This window comes from Salvia splendens, chromosome 12 (assembly GCF_004379255.2).
Source record: "Salvia splendens isolate huo1 chromosome 12, SspV2, whole genome shotgun sequence".
Classification (NCBI taxonomy): Eukaryota; Viridiplantae; Streptophyta; class Magnoliopsida; order Lamiales; family Lamiaceae; genus Salvia; species Salvia splendens.
Genome location: NC_056043.1, coordinates 33,723,550 through 33,744,141, shown reverse-complemented (window position 1 = coordinate 33,744,141; position 20,592 = coordinate 33,723,550). Strand labels below are relative to the sequence as shown.

The following is a 20,592-nucleotide window of genomic DNA, read 5'->3' as shown; positions in this document are numbered from 1 at the left end:
AAATAGAATATATCAATTAAATGAATGAAATTAACTTGATTTCGATACAAATTAAAAGAGATTAGTACAATGTTTGTCTTCATAGGTATGGCAAACAGTTTTTCATCTGATGATACGAGTGATGAAATGGATGTTGCGGCTAGAAAGTCGAAGATAACCTCGATCATTGTTGTGAGCCTCATACTGTGCCTTGTCCTTTTAGTTATTCTTTTAAGTGTTTTCCTATACAAGAGGTGGCAGCAAAAGAAAAAAGAGAATCATCATGCTCGTTTAATGAAGTTGTTTGGACCAGACGAAGAACTTGATGAGGAGCTATCTGGGAATAATATTGTCTAGCTCGATTGCATTTTGTTCAGTTTTGTTGAGTTTAAATGCATGTATTCACGTACGATACGTAATGATCTTTCACTTTTGCATTAAAAATGGTACTTGATCTTTGTTTTATTTCATTTTATTTGTTGGAAAATTTGAGATACAAACTTGCCAGGCGAAAAATTACACGGAAAATAACAAAAAATTATACGGAAAATAACCGAACAAATTACACGGAAAACTTGTGGAAAGTGGTAAGCCGAGTCGAGGAGTCCTCTTTCCGCAAGATGAGATACGCCCCAGTAGTGCTCTCGGTTTGGCGTGTCGTCCCCAAAGAAAAAACGACTTCGCCTCTGAAGTAGCAGCACCGCTAGCAGCAGAGCTCCGGCGAACGGGAGTAAGGCGGGGGCAGAGCTTCGACGGGAAGATTATGCAGAGAGAGAGAGCGTGTATGCAAGAATGCTTGTATATGTTCTGTGTAGAATGCAATGGATGCATGCATATTTATAGGCCAAGTCCACCCACAGGGGCATTAATGGAGTCAACAGCTATTATGTGTGCCATGATGGCTTGACAGTAACCACCGGGGTTATTGACTGGTGCACTAGCCATTGGGAGCTGAGGAGACACGACGCACCTGGACATGCTACACGACGGGATACACCATGGACTGTCGGGACCTTTTGTCTCCCGTTATTCGTCGGGGTCCAGCGGGGACCTTTTGTCTCCCGTTATGCGTCGGGGTCAAGCGGGGACATTTTGTCACCCGTTATGCGTCGGGGTCCAGCGAGAACATGACGTGGACCAGGACCCGTCGGGGATAGCGTTGAGTTTGGGGTGGTCTAAAAAGAATAAGTGGGGCTTGAACCACGCTCAACGACCAGCTCCAAAGAACAGCCCAAAGACCACCCAAAGATCAATTTCCAAGGCACAAGGCACAAGGCACTCGAAACCCTGCGCACGGCTCGAGGGCGGGCGGCGGCGGCGTGTGGGCTCTCTCACCCGTCTTATTCCACGATAATTATTACACATAATAATTCATCTGATTAAATACTTCATCAAAGAAGTTTACCATCTCCGATGTGGGATAATTAACACTTAGTTAATTAATCCCTTAGTTTTTCTCATAGCTCATTTCTAGTTTTATTGTGACCAACTTTAATATACTTTTTCTCACTCACCGGGAATCGGATTTGAGAAAATGAATATACTACGGTCATCTACTCGGAACGTAGATCGACGCTAATGCATTTAATTTCACAAAATTAAATGTCTTGTAACATTTATTATTAGTCAAAATCATTTGACCAAGCACGATTCCAACAATCCCTCACATGAGTGGAAATTGCCAAATGCATATGTATGCAGACACAAGCTCAACCCTCAAGAGCTATGTAAGCATAAGGATAGGTAGTTTTTGGCTTTGAACCATCCATAGTTAACATCATCGGATACACAGGCGGACTAGTAGCGCGATGCTTTGAACTATTCCTCCACGGCGTGCACCGAGACAATGATGTTAACACTTAAACACCTCAACCTCATCCGTTCTCACGTTTTGTGTCCATTTAAGGCCTTGGACACCACTTTGGATTCATAAGTGTATTGTTTGAAGCGGCCCCACTTCACACTTACATAGGTGATTCCTCGTTAAGTATCTTGCCATACTTGGTCTCCTTGAGAACTTCATCACAACGAGATCCTTTAGGGATCATTAAAAGTCATAGACTTAACCTCACCACCAGGCAAGTTTTTCAACACTCTATTACTCTCTAGGGAATAGATGTAGATGAGTGTTCACACGAATTCTCACAGCTTAGTTTTCCCATTGAACCAAGTTCTTGGGATCTCCAGTCATCATGGTTGGGTTACCACTTGACAATTCTTTAGTTTGTGGATTTCAAACTCATTCCCTCTAGCAATTTATTCATTTGATCACGGTTTAACCTTTTGGTTAGCGGATCCGCTAGATTATCCAATGACTTCACGTAGTCAATTGTAATCACCCTTGTTGTGATCAAATGTCTCACGGTATTATGTCGTCGACGGATGTGTCGAGACTTACCATTGTACAAGCCACGGTTTGCTCTCCCAATAGCGGCTTGGCTATCACAGTGAATTAACACTGGAGGCACGGGCTTTGACCAACATGGAATATCTTCAAGGAAGTTTTAAAGCCATTCGGCTTCTTTCGCAGCTTTATCTAAAGCTATGAATTCAGATTTCATGGTGGATCGGGCTATACATGGCTGTTTCGTGGATTTCCACGAGACAGCACCACCCCCAATAGTAAAGACACATCCACTTGTTGAAAGTGAGTCTTTGTTATCGGATATCCAGTTTGCATCGCAGTACCCTTCAAGTACCGGGGGTATCTCGAAAAGTGTAGCCCATGATTTTGAGTATACTTTAGATACCTCAAAACTCTTACAAGAGCTTTCCAATGCTCTTTGCTTGGATTGCTCGTATAACGGCTCAACTTGTTCACGGGGCAAGCAATATCAGGTCGAGTGCAATTAGTAAGATACATAATGCATCCAATGACCCGTGCATAATCTTCGTGTGCAACGGGTTCACCCATGTTTTTGCTCAAGTGAACATTGAGCTCTATAGGCGTCTTAGTCGGGATGCCATCATAGGCATTGAACCTTTTTAATACTTTCTCAACATAATGAGATTGTGTTAAGGTAATTCCTTCGTATGTTCTTAGAATTTTCATTCCAAGAATTACATCGGCTAGTCCTATATCCTTCATGTCGAAGTTTCTCTTTAACATGGTTTTCGTGTCGTTAATCACTTGGGTGTTACTACCCATGATTAACATATCATCAACATAGAGACACGCTATAACGTGTCCATTATCAGTGTTCTTAATGTAGACACATTTGTCACATTCGTTGATTTTAAATCCATTTGATAACATCACGTTATCAAATTTAACCAGTTTGCATACATTTTTCTCTTGTCCAGGTACTACAAAACCTTCAGGTTGTTCCATATAGATTTCATCTTCAAGGTCACCATTTAAGAACGCAGTCTTAACATCCATTTGATAAATCTCAAGATTATGTACAGCAGCAATCGCGAGAAGCTCTCGAATTGATGTAATCCTCGTTACAGGTGAGTAGGTATCGAATAAATCGTACCCTTCCTTTTTTTTAAAGCCTTTAACTACCAGTCGAGCTTTATACTTGTCCACTATTCCATCGGCCTTAAACTTTCTTTTAAGGACTCATTTGCATCCTAAAGGTTTAGCCCCTTCAAGTAGATCAACCAACACCCACGTGTGATTTAGCAAAATTGAATCAATTTCGCTTTGAACAGCTTCTCTCCAATGCAACCCGTCTGGGCCAGCAAAGGCTACTTGTATCGATGTTGGTTCTTCATCCAACATAAATGCAATATAGTCAGGACTAATGTCTTTGGTGTTCTGATCCTGCTACCACGTCTTGGTACCGCATCGTTTGGATCAGGCCTTGTTCGCTTGCGCGAGACTGGCTATTCATCCATTGATTTAGAACTAGTGGTTTCATCCTCAATTCTTGTCTCAGAATTGGGTGCAATATTTTCCTTGTCTTTGCGAGTTCGATTCTTGCGTTATGCAACACCATTAGATTGTGGTGAATATGGTGCAGTCATTTGAGGAATTATGCAATGAATTATACAACTTGTGTTGCATAATTCCTCAAACGGGGCTACGTATTCACCTCATCTATCACTTCGAATCATTTTGATTTTACATTCAAATTGATTCTCGACTTCGTTCTTATAATTTTTGAACGCTTCTATTGCTTCGTCTTTACTTCTTAAAAGATAGACATAACAATATCTTGTGCAATCATCTATGAATGTGATAAAGTATTTTTACCACCTCTCGTTTGCACCAATTTTAAGTCACATACGTCCGTGAGAATTAATTTAAGGGGTTTCGTGTTCCGTTCAACCGAATGAAACGGTAACTTAGTCATTTTTGCCTCAAGACAAGTTTCACATTTGTTTTGAGTTTTTACTTCATTTGCCTTTAGTAAATCTAAACTTACTAATCTTTTAATGGCATTTGGATTTACATGTCCCAATCTATTGTGCCACAAGTTAGAACACTCAGTCAAGTAAGAAGAAGTAGATGCATTCTTATTATTAGCCAATAGGTTAGGGACATGACGTGTAGCTACACTAAGCGTGCAGTATCTTTTTTCAGCAGATTAGGTAACTAATTCACACCATCGCATAAATTGGGAAATTGGCGGTTGGATCCAGAATGAATATTTGATGAAATGAGCATTTAGTCGAAAGAGTTGGTATCGTGTTATTGTTTTGTCGGCCTGAATATAATCTACTCTCTCTGTCCCATATTAATTGCACTGTTACTTTTCGACTCGTCACAAACTTCTTACATTATTTATAATTTAAGTTATAATTAATACATTTAATTAATATGTTAGTTTAAGTTAAGAGCTCTTTTATTAAGGGATGTCTCGTTACACTTAAAATTTTAATTTAATTACAATAAAAAATCAATCACAAATTTACGGCCTAAAATGAAAAGTGTAATTAACATGGAATGGGGGGAGTAGCTAAAAGGAGCAAACTTTGATATTAATTTGACAAAAAATCAATACAAACATAAAACAAAGTAAACTGCAAGTTCAAGAGTTAAGGTTGTCAAATTCAACTCCGTCTTCATTATTCTGAAGATTTTTATTTACAGCTTCCGATGTAGTATGACGCAAGTTTTTTCGCTAGCAATGGAGCAACGGAGGTGAATTAAATAAGCATGGAATTCTAGTTTGAAACTTTTAATGGAAGACTGACATTTGGATTATTTAAAAGCACAGTGGAAATTATTTTGGACAAGCCCAAATGCCCAATTGCTTTAGAAAACGGAAAGATGAAACAAAATAATGAAAAGCCTAAACTATTCGCCGCGCTTGTTCTTCTTCCCCATTCTAGTTTCCATCTTCTTTTTCAATGAAAAAGAAAGCAAATTCAGCTATCTAAGAGGTTATAAAAGATACTCCCTCCGTCCCACATAATTTGGGACATTTTGACCGGGCACGAGTTTTAAGAAATGTAATGAAAAAGTGAGTTGAAAAAGTTAGTGGAATGTGGGTCCCACTTTTATATATTAGTTTTATAATTAAATGTGAGTAGGAATGAGTTAATGGAATGTGGAGTCCACTACCAAAAATGGTAAAAGTGAAATGGGTCAAATTATGTGGGACGACCCAAAATGGAAAACTGGGTCAAATTATGTGGGATGGAGGGAGTACATATAAATGTGACTTGTTAAATTGCTAATTAGACATTGAATTATTAAATTAATACAAAATTATTCAGCCATGATTATCAATACAATGTAAAAATATGTTGTATTAATGTTGATTAACAAAAAAATAGTTATAACTAGCTTTTTAAAAAATCTCAAAACGATAAATTATTATAACTATTTCAATTTAAATTATTTTTTCACACAATATATACTCCCTCCGTTCTTAAAGAATATATACTTTGGGTTCGACACAGTTTTTAATACAAAATTGGTAAATTAAGAGAGAGGTGGAGAGAAAAGGTATTTAAAGTATTGTTACTGGAAAATGAGTCTCACCTCATTAGAGAGAAAAGAGTTTCTAAAATTAAAAAATGCATATTATTATGAGACGGACTAAAAAGGAAAGAGTGCATATTCTTTTGCAACTGAGGGAGTATTAATTAACGATAATGTATAAGGATTCTAACGAGATCTCACTTCCATATGTTCCGATGTCAAAATTTTAAAAAAAATCTTGAATTTTCGTATTTTTGTAGAAGCAGTTTAATGTAACATTGCTATTATAATATGTCAATACAATACATATGCAATGTCAATGCTAAATTGTGTTGATATATTCAAGGAATCGTATTGATATATTTAATACATTATATTGACAGTTTGATCCAAAACCCTAATTTTGATAGTTACTCTTATCTTTTACATTAAAATAATAATAAAATGAAATTACACATGACAATTTATAGACGGCTAGATATCTAAAAATGTTATGGTGTTAAATTAATTTTAATTAACAATTGATCACACTTCACCCTTTATATTTATAAATTAATATTTATTCATCTCACTATAAGTGACACAATTTCCTTTTATGAATGTCTCACTTTCAATGACACCTCTCTCTACTTTTTCCTCTCTCTTACTTCATTCTCTCCACTTTATCCATAACACAACAGTATATAAAATCTCGTGCACCAATAAACTTTTCATTTGATTTAATTATTTTATAATGATAAAGAGTTAGAATATTTTTAGTTAGGTGTTTCAATCCTAAAATGAGTATAAATAATGTAATTTAAAATATTCAATTGATTTAATTATTTTAAATAATTAATTTAATTAGGTATTTTGTTATTGATTTATATTATGAATGATGTATGTATAAAACACTAAAAAGAAAGAAGAAAAAGAAGAGAAAAGAAAAAAAGAAAGAAGAAAAAAGAGGAAACATAAACTAATGAGAAAAAAAGAAAGAAGAAAGGAAGATAAAATACTAAAAAGAAAGAAGAATAAACTAAAGAAGAAAAAAAGAAATAAGAAAGGAAGAAAAAAAATCACATATTTAGTTCTATTTAATTGAAATTTCTAAAAATATCCTTCATAACAAAAAAATCACATGTTTGGTACCTAGTATTATTTTTGTCATGGGATATCAAAAACGATATAAAATAAAGATCAGGTACCATTTATGTGCAAAAGTGAAAGATCAGGTACTATTTATGTAGTTCACTCTAAAGAAAAATGCAACATATTCATGCCAAGTCCAGACATATCCTTCCCTCCACAAAACCATTGCACTTTACAAACTCAATCCGTACTTATATATTAATCCCACAATCTCTTATACAAATCAAGTCATTTTATCCACCAAAAAAACAAACAAAAACATCCTTAAAAAGCCATGACCAAGTTACTGATGTTCCTTTCCTTTCTTGTTTTGCTTCTTGTTCCCCTTTCAAGTGCTGGCCAAGATCTCTCCGATACATTTGAGATTTTTGCCAAGCTCCACGACACGGACATGGGAGATGAAGAAGGACAAGACGACTCGTTGGAGGTCATAGATCTCCCATCTTGGCATAGTCACCATAGCAACAAAAATCTTATAAATGTGGAGGGATTTGGTGCTGTTGGAGATGGTGCAGCTGACGATACTCAGGTCTTATACATACAATCAAGTTTTAAGACAAAATATGGCTTCAAGTTCTTGATCGGTCTCATGTTGTTTCTGTCCATATTAGGCCTTCACCGATGCATGGAAACAAGCTTGTTCCACTCCAAAATCAGTTTTCTTGGTCCCTGAAGGGCATCGCTACTTGGTGAATGCAAAAAGATTCCGAGGGCCTTGTGTAGACAAGATTGTGATCCAGGTATAGTCTTTGTCTTGGATCAAAACCCGGTATTGGGAAGGTTAGTCTTTCAACGACTCGTGCTTGCAGATCGATGGGACCATCGTTGCACCAGATGATCCAAATAGCTGGGATCCCAAGAATCCAAGAACTTGGCTGGTTTTCAACAATCTAACCAAGGTTTATTTCCAAGGGAAAGGTGTCATAGATGGCTCAGGCACTAAATGGTGGGCAGCTTCTTGCAAGAAAAACAAGTCCAATGTAAAAAAAATTCCATCTTGATTCAAACAATCATGTCCTAATCCCAACCAACTTATTCACTTTGATCTACTAACCAACATTGATTTCTTGTTCTTATTTCTGACTCTATTATCTGTCCTCAGCCTTGCAAGAGTGCACCAACGGTGATGCTAACTCGCCCACTAAGCTCGCCTACTATGTATGATCATAGAATCGAATAATGACGTGGAATGTCTCAATTTTCAGGCCCTCACAATAGACTCAAGCTCAGCTGTGAGAGTGAAGGGAATCACAGTTCAGAATGGGCAGCAGATGAATTTTGTCATCGGACGTTCGGACTCTGTTCGTGTCATAGATGTCAAAGTATCTGCCCCAGAGGACAGCCCCAATACAGATGGGATACATATCACTGAATCAACAAATGTAGTTCTTCCAAACTGCAAAATTGGAACATGTTCTTGGATTTCCTCACTTTTTCAAGAAATTTACTTCTCCCATGAATCTTGAATTGTGTGTTTACTTCAAACATGTGTGGATTATAGGAGATGATTGCATATCAATTGTCAATGCTAGCTCCAACATCAAGATGAAGAACATCTTTTGTGGACCTGGCCATGGAATTAGGTAATATACTCTCCAAAATAGTTTAAATCCATTTTTCAATGGACTAGCTTACTAGAAACTGCACTGCGCCAGCATTGGAAGCCTTGGCAAGGACAACACCACCGGCATTGTTGAGAGCGTTGTCGTGGACAAGGCCTTCCTCCGAGGCACGACCAATGGCCTCAGAATCAAGACTTGGCAGGTAACTTATAATACTTCCTTTGACAACAAAATGCAGATCAGTTTAGTAAGACACTTTTCCCTTGAGCATCAAGCTGGGGAGAAATGGAGAACCATTATCAATCCTTCCTTACTGAAAAGACCTTATAATAATACTTTTTGCTATCCGAAGTGCCTATATATGCCCTGTTGCTGTTGCAGGGAGGCTCCGGCTATGTGCGTGCAGTGCGCTACCAAGACGTCAGAATGGAAGACGTTACCAACCCGATCATCATAGACCAATTCTACTGTGACTCGCCAAAAAGTTTCCAAAACCAGGTACACTTTCACCACTAGAACTGTCAATCCATCGGGCTTTTAAGGTAACAATGTACTGCCCCGATCTTTTGATACCTCTAACCAACACGTGCACACACACTATACGACCTAACAACCTCATTTCTTGTGTCATCAGACGTCAGCAGTCAACATAACCCAAATAATGTATCGAAATATAACCGGGACATCAACAAGCCAAAAGGCCATGAAGTTTGCTTGCAGTGACACAATCCCTTGCACTCACATCATCCTCAACAACATCAACTTGCAGAGGAGCGACGGCACGTCGAGACCTACTGCAATTCCGCAGCCGGAATTGGGTACGGCTCCATAAATCCCTCAGCAGAATGCCTCTCCTCTTCAGATAAGGATGCTAATATAGTTCAGCTTAATACACAACACACAGTTCATACAGAGCTTTGAATCAAATCAAATACATCTTAATTATTTTTTATACTATGTAGAACAATATAGTATGAGCAATGGTTTGGAATGTGCCATGATTCTTGGATTGTATAATGAAAATAGAGTGTGGTACATCTTAGAATAGATAGTAAGAAGCATATTTTCTAAGATCATCAAAGATTGTATACATGTAATGTTACAATGCATTACATTGTACTCCATTTTCATGACTCTACATTCTGCAATACAGGTGCAAAATCCTCAATTTTTCTACTTAAGAAAAAATCAGTAGGATTGAGAACAATCCACTTGAACCAATTAATATTTCAAGTCGGACAAAATGGAAATAGCATACTTGAGTCCTGACCACAAAATCTTGGACAAAAAGATATTACGAGTTGGATATTTCTTGATGCACTATTGTTTGTTACTCCCTCCGTCCCAAGGAAGATGACCCCTTCCTTGGTTGCACGGGATTTTATGCAACTTTATTTTGTGTGCTAAGTGGAGAGAATGAAGTAAGAGAGAGGGGTAAAGTAGCGATAAAAGGTGTTTCCATTTTTAGTAATGGATTGGTATGCCATGACCATTGAATATTTTCTCATTGATTGGGACAAACTAAAAAGGAAAGTAGGTCATCTCGGTGGGACGGAGGACTTATTAGTGGGAGTTAGATACAAATGGGTTTGTAGGTTTTTGACTAGATGATGTGGGTTGTTATTGAGGAATATATTGTAAAGGAAATTATCCTTGTGAGACAGATTGTATTTTCACTCGTGGAAATTCTTCTAGGGTGCATCAACTTGATGCACAAACCAGAAGTTAAAAATTAATCCAGAAGAATAGCTCCCGGGATAATTAAATCCAGCTCCCTATTAAAAATTGACTTAAATACACTTTGCAATATATGACTAGAGATAATTAAGACAAAATAAGGATCACTATTAAACAGTTAACTAAACATCAGCAAACTAACAACTCCACTAGCATTGTTCAGGAAATTCCCTCAAGATGTCAATTCAACACGAAACTCTATCACAATCGAAAATATAACAAAACGACTGAAAATGAGCTGCCTCCGAAATATACAGAAACCCTCAAATTAGATAGAGGGAAAATATAATACTCACGGAAAAAAAGGAGGCCGGAGACGGCGCCGGCGAGCGAGGAATAAACGAAACGACGGAAGCCTAAATCGAGGAAGGCATCCCATTTCGCAGGTATCTCCGCTTTCCTTTCGTCCGCCATTTCATATTATCGATCAGAAAATTCCCCGTAATTTCTCTTGTTCAATTAGTAAATCTCAAAGTCTAATCTATAGCTTGGCTATTATTATAAGTCGGCCCAGTACGTTTGCTCAGCCCATAATAATGGTCTAACTATATCTTTAAAATAAAGCCCAATAAGTTTTACTACTATATTAATTTCCCTTTTTACTGCAAATTAATAATTTAAATAGATAAATAGATGCTACAGTGGTCCAATCCCATTAACATATCATTATTATGCTACCATCATTAGGCCACCATTTTTCTACACCAAACTGACATTTGACCAAACGCTATGACTTTACTTTAACCTTTTGTTTTCAAAATAATTATTTCATTTATATAATCATGGTTATTACTTAAATAAATGAACAAAGATAGCTATAATGGCATTGTGAAACATTGAAGTCTAATGATTATACACAACTTTTGAGTTGTCCTATCTTTTACTAAGTGAGTTGTCCTATCTTTTACTTACTGTAAGTCTATGTGACATGTATATATTTTTCAGTTGCAATATTAATCTGCAAATTTAATGAATACCATATAGAATTGGTGTGAAATGCAAAAAATGTTACTCCCTCCGTCCCACATAATTTGGGACATTTTGATCGGGCACGGGTTTTAAGAAATATAATGAAAAGTGAGTTGAAAAAAGTTAGTGGAATGTGGGTCCTACTTTTATATATTAGTTTTATAATTAAATGTGAGTATGAATGAGTTAGTGGAATGTGGGGTCCACTACTAAAAATGGTAAAAGTGAAATGGGTCAAATTATGTGGGACGGCCCAAAATGGAAAATTGGGTCAAATTATGTGGGACGGAGGGAGTAGTTCATTTTATTGTCTTATTTCAAACAATATCACATTTATTTTTCCCGTACCTATTTTTTTAGTCCTTGTTCTTTAAATTTAATGTTTATATTTACTGTACCTAATTTATGTACTCCCTTCGTCCCATTTAAGATGGTCACATTCTTGAGTGACACAAGATTTTAGAAAGAGTTGTTGGGTGGAATAAAGTTATGAGGAAGAAGGTAGTTAAATATTTTAATAAGGAGAGAGGATATTATTTTCAAAATTAGAAAGTGATCATCTTTATTGGGAAAAGCAATAAAAGAAAAGTTGCTACAGAGGGAGTAATTATTTTTAAAAATTTAATGTTACACTTATGTGATCAAAATGTTTAGTGGAGTAGGATTCATATAGGGTATGTTATTTTTAAAATACTCTTTGTCTAAACCCTAGTACATTTTTTAATATTGTGATAAATATTACTTCATCTATTCCCGAAAAGTGTGAACTCTTTTCTTATTAGGCCGTCTCTAAATAGTATGGACTTTCTAATTGTGAAATAGTAGTTAAATTACACATACATATACACATCATTTTATTTACAACTTATATCATTACACTACATTACACTACACTATTAGTGATGTGTAGCTCATTCTCCACTAACACTATTTACACTACCATTTATCTCTCTCTTACTTAACCAATTATACACTAAAACTCGAGTAGAGTCAAATATTGTCTTATTTCCTTTTTCATCCGCTCACCATTAAATATCTCATTTCACTTTACCGGAGAGAGGGATTCATTTTCAGGAATAGACGAAGGAGTAGTATTAAAATTTACAATAACGAATATAGAGGGTTTAAAATTCACTTTATTTACAATAATGATTCATCTCCTTCAATCGCCGGCTTCTGTCAGTATATTCAAACAAGAGTGATGAAAGTACGCTACTCTTGGCTTAGTCCCATCAATTCCAATCCACTACAAAAAAAAGTGCATAAATCCACGGGTTAATCACCTCAGGTCAAAAAGTGCAAATCGCAGAGAGCGACTCCACCTCACATATCGCCATGGCAGAAAGCGAACCTCCACCGCCTCCCGCCGCCCACTACCCGCCGGAGCACTCAGAAAAGCCACCACCATTGGAAGACCCATCAGCTTCGTCGGCGGCGGAGGACAATAAAGGGGAAATCTTGAAAGAAACGGTTACTATAATTCAAAAAGAATCCCCTTTGGAAACTACTCTCTCTCAACCGCTATCAGCTGCTTTAGCATTGCCCCAAGCAACGGAAAAGGGGAAAGTCCCAGAATCTCTCGTTTCTTTCAAGGAAGAAAGCAACAAAATTTCGGATCTTTCTCTCGATGAGCGGAGAGCCCTCGACGAGTTCAAGCTTCTAGTTCAAGAATCTCTTAAACGTCGAGTCTTTTTGGAGGGTTTGGCTTCAGACAGCGAGAAATCAAGTGAGGAGGTATCAATATGGGGTGTGCCGTTGCTGAGAGATGAGAGGAGTGATGTTGTTCTGCTTAAATTTCTGCGAGCTCGTGATTTTGATGTGAGGGATGCTTATGTTATGTTGAGCAACACAATCAAATGGAGAAGGGACTTTAGAGTTGATCAACTGTTGAAGGAGGATTTGGGGGATGATCTTGAGAAAGTTGTTTATATGCACGGCCATGATAAGGAGGGGCACCCGGTTTGTTACAATGTTTATGGTGAGTTTCAGAATGAAGAACTTTACATGAAGATTTTTGCAGATGAGGAGAAGAGGTGGAGGTTTTTGAGATGGAGGATTCAGTTTCTTGAAGCAAGTATTAGGAAGTTGGATTTTAGTCCTGGTGGGATCAACACTATCTTTCAAGTTAGTGATCTCAAGAACTCGCCTGGCCTCGGGAAGACTGAGCTTCGGATTGCTACTAAACAGGCCTTGCAGATTCTTCAAGATAACTATCCTGAGTTTGTAGCAAAGCAGGTAGATTCTGGTTGTTGATTTATGTGTTATTGATGCATGTTTTTGGATAATTTGATATTGTGTGATATGCATGATTTGTGTAAACTAGAGCTGAAATGTCATTGCTTGAACAAGGATAAATCTTATGGTTATCTCCTTTAAGAAATCTTAGATCATTATGTAAATAGATATAGTGTTGGAGGAGATGTATCGATATCTATGTTTTTTATCATTGTATAGATACTTAGAAAAGTGACAAAATGTGATGGTAGTTTTTCCATGGTTGTAGGTTTTCATCAATGTTCCTTGGTGGTATCTTGCTTTCTACAGAATGATCAGTCCCTTCTTGACTCAGAGGACAAAGAGCAAATTCATATTTGCTGGCCAGACAAGGACTGCTCCTACTCTTTTCAAGTTTGTAAAATGATTATTTCACTATTGAGATAAAACGGTTGTGTTTGATAATGTTTTAATGATGAGGTTCTGCTGAAACAGGTACATTTTACCAGAGCAAATGCCAACTCAATACGGTGGGCTTAGTGTGGATCTCTGTGAATGCAACCCGGAATTCTCCATGGACGATCCAGTCACTGAGATCACTGTGAAACCGGCAACCAAGCAAATCGTGGAGATTATTGTGCATGAGGTCTGCTTGCAGTTGTGTTCCACATGTCAGAGATAACCTGGCATTGTTGAGTTTATGACTCAAAGATAATCATATATTGGGATTTATTTGATTTTGCAGAAATGCAGCCTTGTGTGGGAGATTCGTGTGGTGGGATGGGAAGTGAGTTACAGTGCTGAATTTGTACCACAGCGTGGTTACACGGTGCTGATACAAAAGAGCACGAAGATGGCTGCAAACGACGTGCCAGTTGTGCACGACAATTTCAATGTTTCTGAGCTTGGCAAGATATTGCTTACCATCGACAACCCAACTTCCAAGAAGAAGAAGCTGCTGTATCGATTCAAAGTTGCTCCCTACGTCCACCAATCTTGAAGAAAAGAGCAAATTCATTCTTGGATTCACTCTTTCTTGATGCATTTTTATCATATTCAAATTGCTTCCCCGTTTTGTTCTTTGATACAATGCTGGAAATTTGGTTTTCATTTTGGCGATTGTGCGCGCGGTTGAGGAGGAGGAGACGTAGATTTCATATAACTCCTATAAAAAGGTAAAAAGTTCAAATATGGAATGTTTTTATTTGTTTCATGTTGTATGTGAAACATGTATTCTTGACGCTTGTTATACATAGATTTGCGTGTCTTTTTAATTGCTGGTTTGGTAGTCATGTCTCTTTATCACTTTTTTATGAATTGCAATCAATAAAATTATTGTAATACTATGTGAAATAGACAACTAATCTCAGAGTTTTATGTCGTGCAAATACTGTTTATATGAGTAAAGTTATAGATATAGAATTTCGCTAAATAAATTAATGGCCTACATTGTAAAGGAAAAAAGTTGTGGACGTCTTGGGCTTTTTGGGCCACTCACACATCCAAGCCCATTGGGCTGTTGACTGATAACCGACGGAGGTGGTGGGCCGGTGGCATCATAAGAAATGTGTTGTGTTCAGTTAACCGGTTATCCAACCATTCGATCATTATAGCGGTAAATCGAAAAATTGATTGAGTAATCGATTTATCTCATAGCAAAAAGAATTTAGTATTAATAAAATTTAATTTGTAAAAAAGTTTAACAACATTCCACACATAAAATGAATCAAACTGTGATCTTCTTATATACAATCGAAAAAAAAATATTACCAAATTATATATATGGATATTGGTCCTTAAAGCTATAAACTTTGGTCAAAGTTTGATGTTTTCTACAAACATTAAAATTGGTCTAGAATATCACAAACTTTGCAGATTGTTTGGTATTTCTCACGACATGTCTATCATTATATTTGACTAACTTACGATGTTTTTTTTTATCATACTTAACCAAATTAAATCAATGTGGTTTTCTACGTAATTTTTTATCCTGTATGTTATGAACTTAAAAAGTGGTTTAAAATATCACAAAACATATCACGGTTGTCCACATAAAATAAGATTTTGATGAAAATGTCTTATTTGGGTCAGTTTGGAAAATACCCAACAAAATGCAAAGTTTGTGATATTATAAGCCAATTTTAAAGTTCGTAAGAAATATCAAATTTTGACCAAAGTTTATGATTTTAGAGACCAATATCCCTTATATACTAGTGGTATATTATTGTAAAGATATGTGTTAAATACTACTAGCCAATTCTAATAAAGTACTCCCTCCGTCCCAAAGTAGATGCCACACTTGGGGATTGATACAGGATTTTAGGAGATATTGTTATGTGTGTTAAGTGGAAAGAGAAAATAATATATTTACATTAATGTGAGAGAATTTTTTCAAAAAAAGAAATGTGACATCTTTTGTGGGATAAACTAAAAAGAAAAGTGTGACCTATATTATGAGAAGAGGAATAAATAATACTACTTGGTGTACCGTATATAATTAAGAAAATTAACGAATCGATACTTGGAAAAAATAAAATAAGAAATTAAACGTATAGAAAATGGAATTGTAGAGCGAATGACTCATCAACTTCTACTGAGAGCCAAAGTCACACTGGTGAGAGCCATAAACCCAGATTTGCTCTGCTTTTCTCCGCCACACTCGGAAAATCGCAGCTTCAATCAAATGGCGGCATAAACCGAGCTCTTTCTCACAAGACAATACGATCAATTGGTGAGATCTGACTCAATTTCCGTTGAAACCAGCTGAGAGATATACCCGAATCGCCCCATTTCTGTGATTTCCAGTCCGACGAGTTTTTCGATTCAGATCCGGCAAACCTTGTCGAAAAAGAATCGATGATGTCAGACGTCCGATCATTCTCCGCTCTCATCATCTTCCTTGCGTTCGTCGCCTCTCCTGTTTTCGGCAAGGTGAGGAATTTGTGATTTTATTCTGGTTTTGCTTCTGAATTGCTCGTCTTACGTGGATCTTGTTCACAGTCTTCTTATCCATGTTATAATTTGGTTTATGTTCGATGCGTGTGTTTGATTACTGGTTCCTGCTTTCTACTTGTCTGCTATTAGTGATTTAGATTGGGAGACGAGGGTTTTGTTTATCTTTGTTAGTTGAGGGTAATGAGAGGGAAGAAAAGCAGTTATATGGAGTAATTTTCTATATTCAAGTGAATACCAGCATTTTGGGTTTTTCTTTTCCCCCATGCTATAGTAATAAGTTTTCATCTTGCCTTTCAATTACCAAAAGTTCTTAAAAATTGAAGCCGCGAAATAAAGTTTTTAAATAATAAAGCATTACTCTGTAGTAGCAAAGAATATGATTGGCACTAAATGCACCAGTTTTATTTTCGTATATGCGCCAAATTGCTCAACCATTCATGGCTGTTCATTTAAGTATGTAGTAACATATCAATTAGTTTCTATGAAATTAAGATAATTTGGATAAGTTTTGTGTCTTGTGAGCACAAAGGATTGATGGCATTATGCATTTTATGGCTGACATGTTTTCAATTAATCTGTAGTACAAAGCTGATGATCCTGTCACCCTATGGGTGAACAAGGTTGGCCCATATAACAACCCCCAGGAGACCTATAACTATTATAGCCTCCCGTTTTGCCGCACGTCCAAAACTGCTGCACACAAGTGGGGTGGGCTTGGTGAGGTTCTTGGAGGGAATGAACTTATCGATAGCCAAATTGACATAAAGTTTAAGAGTAATAGCTCGTTTCTGATTTTGATTTCCCTACTCTTTTCATTTCCTACAACTTCGGGCGAAATATATAACCAATGTTTCTGCAGAGGATGTTGGCAAGACTGTAATTTGTGAAATTGAACTAGATGCTGCAAAAGTTAAACAGTTCAAGGATGCCATTGACAATTCTTATTGGTTTGAGTTTTTTATGGGTAAGTCCATCTTGTTCTTCCTTTCCAGTTTCCACCACTGCTTAATAAGCTTGATAGATATCTCTTAACTGGATTGTTGTTCCTTTTTAACTGGTGTTTTCTTGCATGCCTTTGGTGGTTTCGTATCATCAGATGATCTGCCGTTATGGGGTATGTTTTTTGTCTGTATACAGTAGTATAACTCTTGTGGAAATGTATATAACTTTAATGGAACTGCTAAATGTTTTGCGAAGGTTTTATTGGTGAGGTTCTTCCGGATAAAAATCGTGATAACAAGCATGTGCTCTTTACCCACAAAAGTCTTGTAATTAACTACAATGGAAATCAGGTTGGCCTAAAAGAGAGGTTTTTTACAATGTGATTATTCATTCAAACAAGATATGTTAGCTTGCTCAATCTGAACTGGAATTTGCACTGCTAGGTTATTCATGTCAACCTCACTCAAGAAAACCCTAAGTCACTTGAAGAGGGGAGAACACTGGATATGACTTACTCGGTCAAATGGACTCCAACTAACACCACATTTGCACGTCGTTTTGATGTATATCTGGATTACCCCTTTTTTGAGCACCAGGTACATGCTCGTATATCTATCAAGTTTTATGTGCCCCTGTTCTTGTATTTGGAACAATTCTTTATATATGCTGGAAAAGAGGAGTTACCTTTCAATAGTTGGCACAATATTAGTTGTGTGCTTATTTCTCAGTCAGCTCATCCATGCATTTTCACTTTGCAGATCCATTGGTTTTCTGTCTTCAATTCTTTCATGATGGTGATATTCCTCACTGGCTTGGTGTCTATGATACTAATGCGCACACTGCGCAATGATTATGCGAAATATGCTCGGGAAGACGATGATCTTGAGACTCTGGTAATGAACTCTGAATTTTATCTTTCTTTCCAAACCTTATTGCCTATTGTTGCTTGTATGTTGTGTATTGGGCTTTTGTGTGTTATGTTTCTTGGAGCTTGTATTTATAAAAAGTATGTTGAAGAGTTTTCCTAATAGAATGACTTCTGTGTTTTCAAGCTTGCTTATACCTTATAATTGAACTCTCTTTTTTGTTTAATTTTTTTTATTATAGGAACGGGATGTAAGTGAAGAATCCGGTTGGAAACTTGTCCATGGTGATGTGTTTCGGCCTCCCCAAAATTTGGCTCTACTCACTGCTGTTGTCGGCACTGGTGCTCAACTAGCAACGCTTGTTCTGCTTGTCATCATTTTAGCTATTGTTGGAATGTTGTACATAGGGTATGCTGGAGCCTCTTTAAGATGCCAATTTGGTTTCTACATTGAAAAAAAAGCTTGGAGTTATCCTTTTTTCCTATATTAAACTTTTGTGCATCCTTTTCCAAAGGAAATTTTACTCTTTCTGATCTTTGAAACTTCTGCTACAGCTACAGAAGCCTAATTTCCTATTACCATTTGTGTGCCTTCTTTCAGCATATTTTGTAACTCCACCCCTTGCATCTATTTCTACTACCAAGTGAAAGGTTTTCTCGTAGTTCTGATGTGCTGTGTTTATCTTCACGGTTTTTCAATCTTAATTGTTTGATACTTATACCTGATCTGATTTTATGACCCAGGAGAGGAGCTATTGTAACTACCTTTATTGTATGTTATGCTTTTACCTCATTTATAGCTGGTTATGTGAGCGGTGGCATGTATTCACGTCATGGGGGTAGGTGGCATTCTGCTCTATTTTAACAAAGCCTACAATGTCTTTTACTCGATTCTTTTCTGATTGTACAGTTTACACTAGTCATAAACACACTATATTGTATCATTGTATGCTTTACTGGTCTGCCTATTAGTTTTTTATTCTGTTAAATCTTGTTAGGTAAGAAGTGGATAACATCAATGATCCTCACAGCATCACTTTTCCCATTCCTGTGCTTTGGGATTGGCTTCATCTTAAACACAATTGCTATATTTTATGGGTCTCTAGCTGCCATTCCCTTTGGTACCATGGTGGTTGTTTTTGTCATATGGGCTTTTATTTCTTTCCCGTTGGCTCTGCTTGGCACTGTTGTTGGAAGAAACTGGAGTGGTGCGCCAAACAATCCTTGCCGAGTAAAAACCATTCCTCGTCCGATACCTGAGAAGAAATGGTATCTGACTCCAGCAGTTATCTCTCTCATGGGAGGTCTGCTCCCTTTCGGAAGCATTTTTATCGAAATGTATTTCGTCTTCACTTCCTTCTGGAATTACAAGGTACAGTTAATTTTAATTGAAATATGATGAGCTCGTCTCTTTTGTTTGAATATATATTTGGAAGCAAGTATGTGGCTGCCAGATGTTTTATTTGGTAGACTATGTTAATGACCTACATTGTATCTAGATGTGACGGGTTTCTTCTACAGGCTACTTAATTTATTAGCTTAACATGGTTATTTTCCCATCTGTCCAAATAGTCAGTGGTCTCATATTCATGTGGTTTTCTTGTTTACAGGTTTACTATGTATATGGTTTCATGCTTCTCGTCTTTGTAATTCTGATTATTGTCACCATTTGCGTGACAATCGTGGGTACATATTTCTTACTGAATGCTGAGAACTACCACTGGCAGTGGACTTCGTTCTTCTCTGCAGCTTCCACCGCTCTATATGTATACTCCTATTCTATATACTATTATCACGTCAAGACTAAGATGTCTGGCTTCTTCCAGACCAGCTTTTATTTTGGATACACTCTGATGTTCTGTCTCGGCTTGGGAATCCTCTGTGGTAAGTTTGCCCGTCTTTAGACTCGGCATAAATGAGAAAATGGACAAAAATAACACGATTTACTCGAATTTCAGGTGCCGTTGGATACCTGGGCTCCAACTTGTTTGTGAGGAGAATTTACAGGAATATCAAATGTGACTAATTCTAGACTATACAGAATTTGTTATTGATAAGTTAAAAGGCGAATGGGGAGAGATAATGGAATGGACAAGCTCTGCAGCATCCTTTTTGTAGTGATGAAATGAATTGATTTGGGATTTTGGACTGTTGATTACTAAACTCCATTTTGGTTTCTCCCATTACATCAACATCTTTGTAGCTTGTAAAAATCTTGCCTCTTAGGCATTTGTGACGTCTCTCTATTTTCATGCTATGTAGACATTTCACTCTGCCAAAATTAGTTATTTAGTGTTTGTAGGGATTTGGATTCAAGAGTCATTCACCATTATATAATCAAGATTTTGCAAACTTGACAA

The 20,592-nt window shown here is 36.9% G+C and overlaps 2 protein-coding genes and 1 long non-coding RNA gene across 3 annotated transcripts; 2 read left to right on the top strand and 1 right to left on the bottom strand.

The window, feature by feature from the left end:
• Positions 1-7,052: 7,052 nt before the first annotated feature.
• Positions 7,053-10,882, bottom strand: LOC121759304. Its single transcript, XR_006041643.1, has 2 exons — positions 10,584-10,882; positions 7,053-9,406 (listed from the first exon to the last, which is right to left on the bottom strand). It is a non-coding gene; the product is annotated as an uncharacterized LOC121759304 (long non-coding RNA).
• A 1,502-nt stretch (positions 10,883-12,384) lies between these two features.
• LOC121759303 (patellin-3-like) lies at positions 12,385-14,744 on the top strand. The gene is made up of 4 exons (XM_042154839.1): positions 12,385-13,491; positions 13,760-13,884; positions 13,966-14,116; positions 14,216-14,744. The coding sequence occupies exons 1-4, from the start codon at positions 12,592-12,594 to the stop codon at positions 14,468-14,470; spliced, it is 1,431 nt and encodes a 476-aa protein (XP_042010773.1). The 5' UTR covers positions 12,385-12,591; the 3' UTR covers positions 14,471-14,744.
• Positions 14,745-16,022: 1,278 nt separating this feature from the next.
• Positions 16,023-20,537, top strand: LOC121757166 (transmembrane 9 superfamily member 1-like). Its single transcript, XM_042152676.1, has 12 exons — positions 16,023-16,401; positions 17,007-17,199; positions 17,285-17,389; positions 17,522-17,539; positions 17,623-17,717; positions 17,811-17,963; positions 18,126-18,260; positions 18,475-18,641; positions 18,977-19,071; positions 19,231-19,604; positions 19,843-20,116; positions 20,191-20,537. The coding sequence occupies exons 1-12, from the start codon at positions 16,327-16,329 to the stop codon at positions 20,256-20,258; spliced, it is 1,752 nt and encodes a 583-aa protein (XP_042008610.1). The 5' UTR covers positions 16,023-16,326; the 3' UTR covers positions 20,259-20,537.
• Positions 20,538-20,592: the final 55 nt, after the last annotated feature.

Coding starts and splice junctions, on each gene's coding strand:
- LOC121759303 (XM_042154839.1), top strand. CDS start 12,592: ATGGCAGAAAGCGAACCTCCACCGCCTCCCGCCGCCCACTACCCGCCG. Junction 13,492..13,759: donor CTGAGTTTGTAGCAAAGCAG/GTAGATTCTGGT, acceptor CCATGGTTGTAG/GTTTTCATCAATGTTCCTTG. Junction 13,885..13,965: donor ACTGCTCCTACTCTTTTCAA/GTTTGTAAAATG, acceptor CTGCTGAAACAG/GTACATTTTACCAGAGCAAA.
- LOC121757166 (XM_042152676.1), top strand. CDS start 16,327: ATGATGTCAGACGTCCGATCATTCTCCGCTCTCATCATCTTCCTTGCG. Junction 18,642..18,976: donor GTTGGAATGTTGTACATAGG/GTATGCTGGAGC, acceptor TTTATGACCCAG/GAGAGGAGCTATTGTAACTA. Junction 19,072..19,230: donor CATGTATTCACGTCATGGGG/GTAGGTGGCATT, acceptor AAATCTTGTTAG/GTAAGAAGTGGATAACATCA.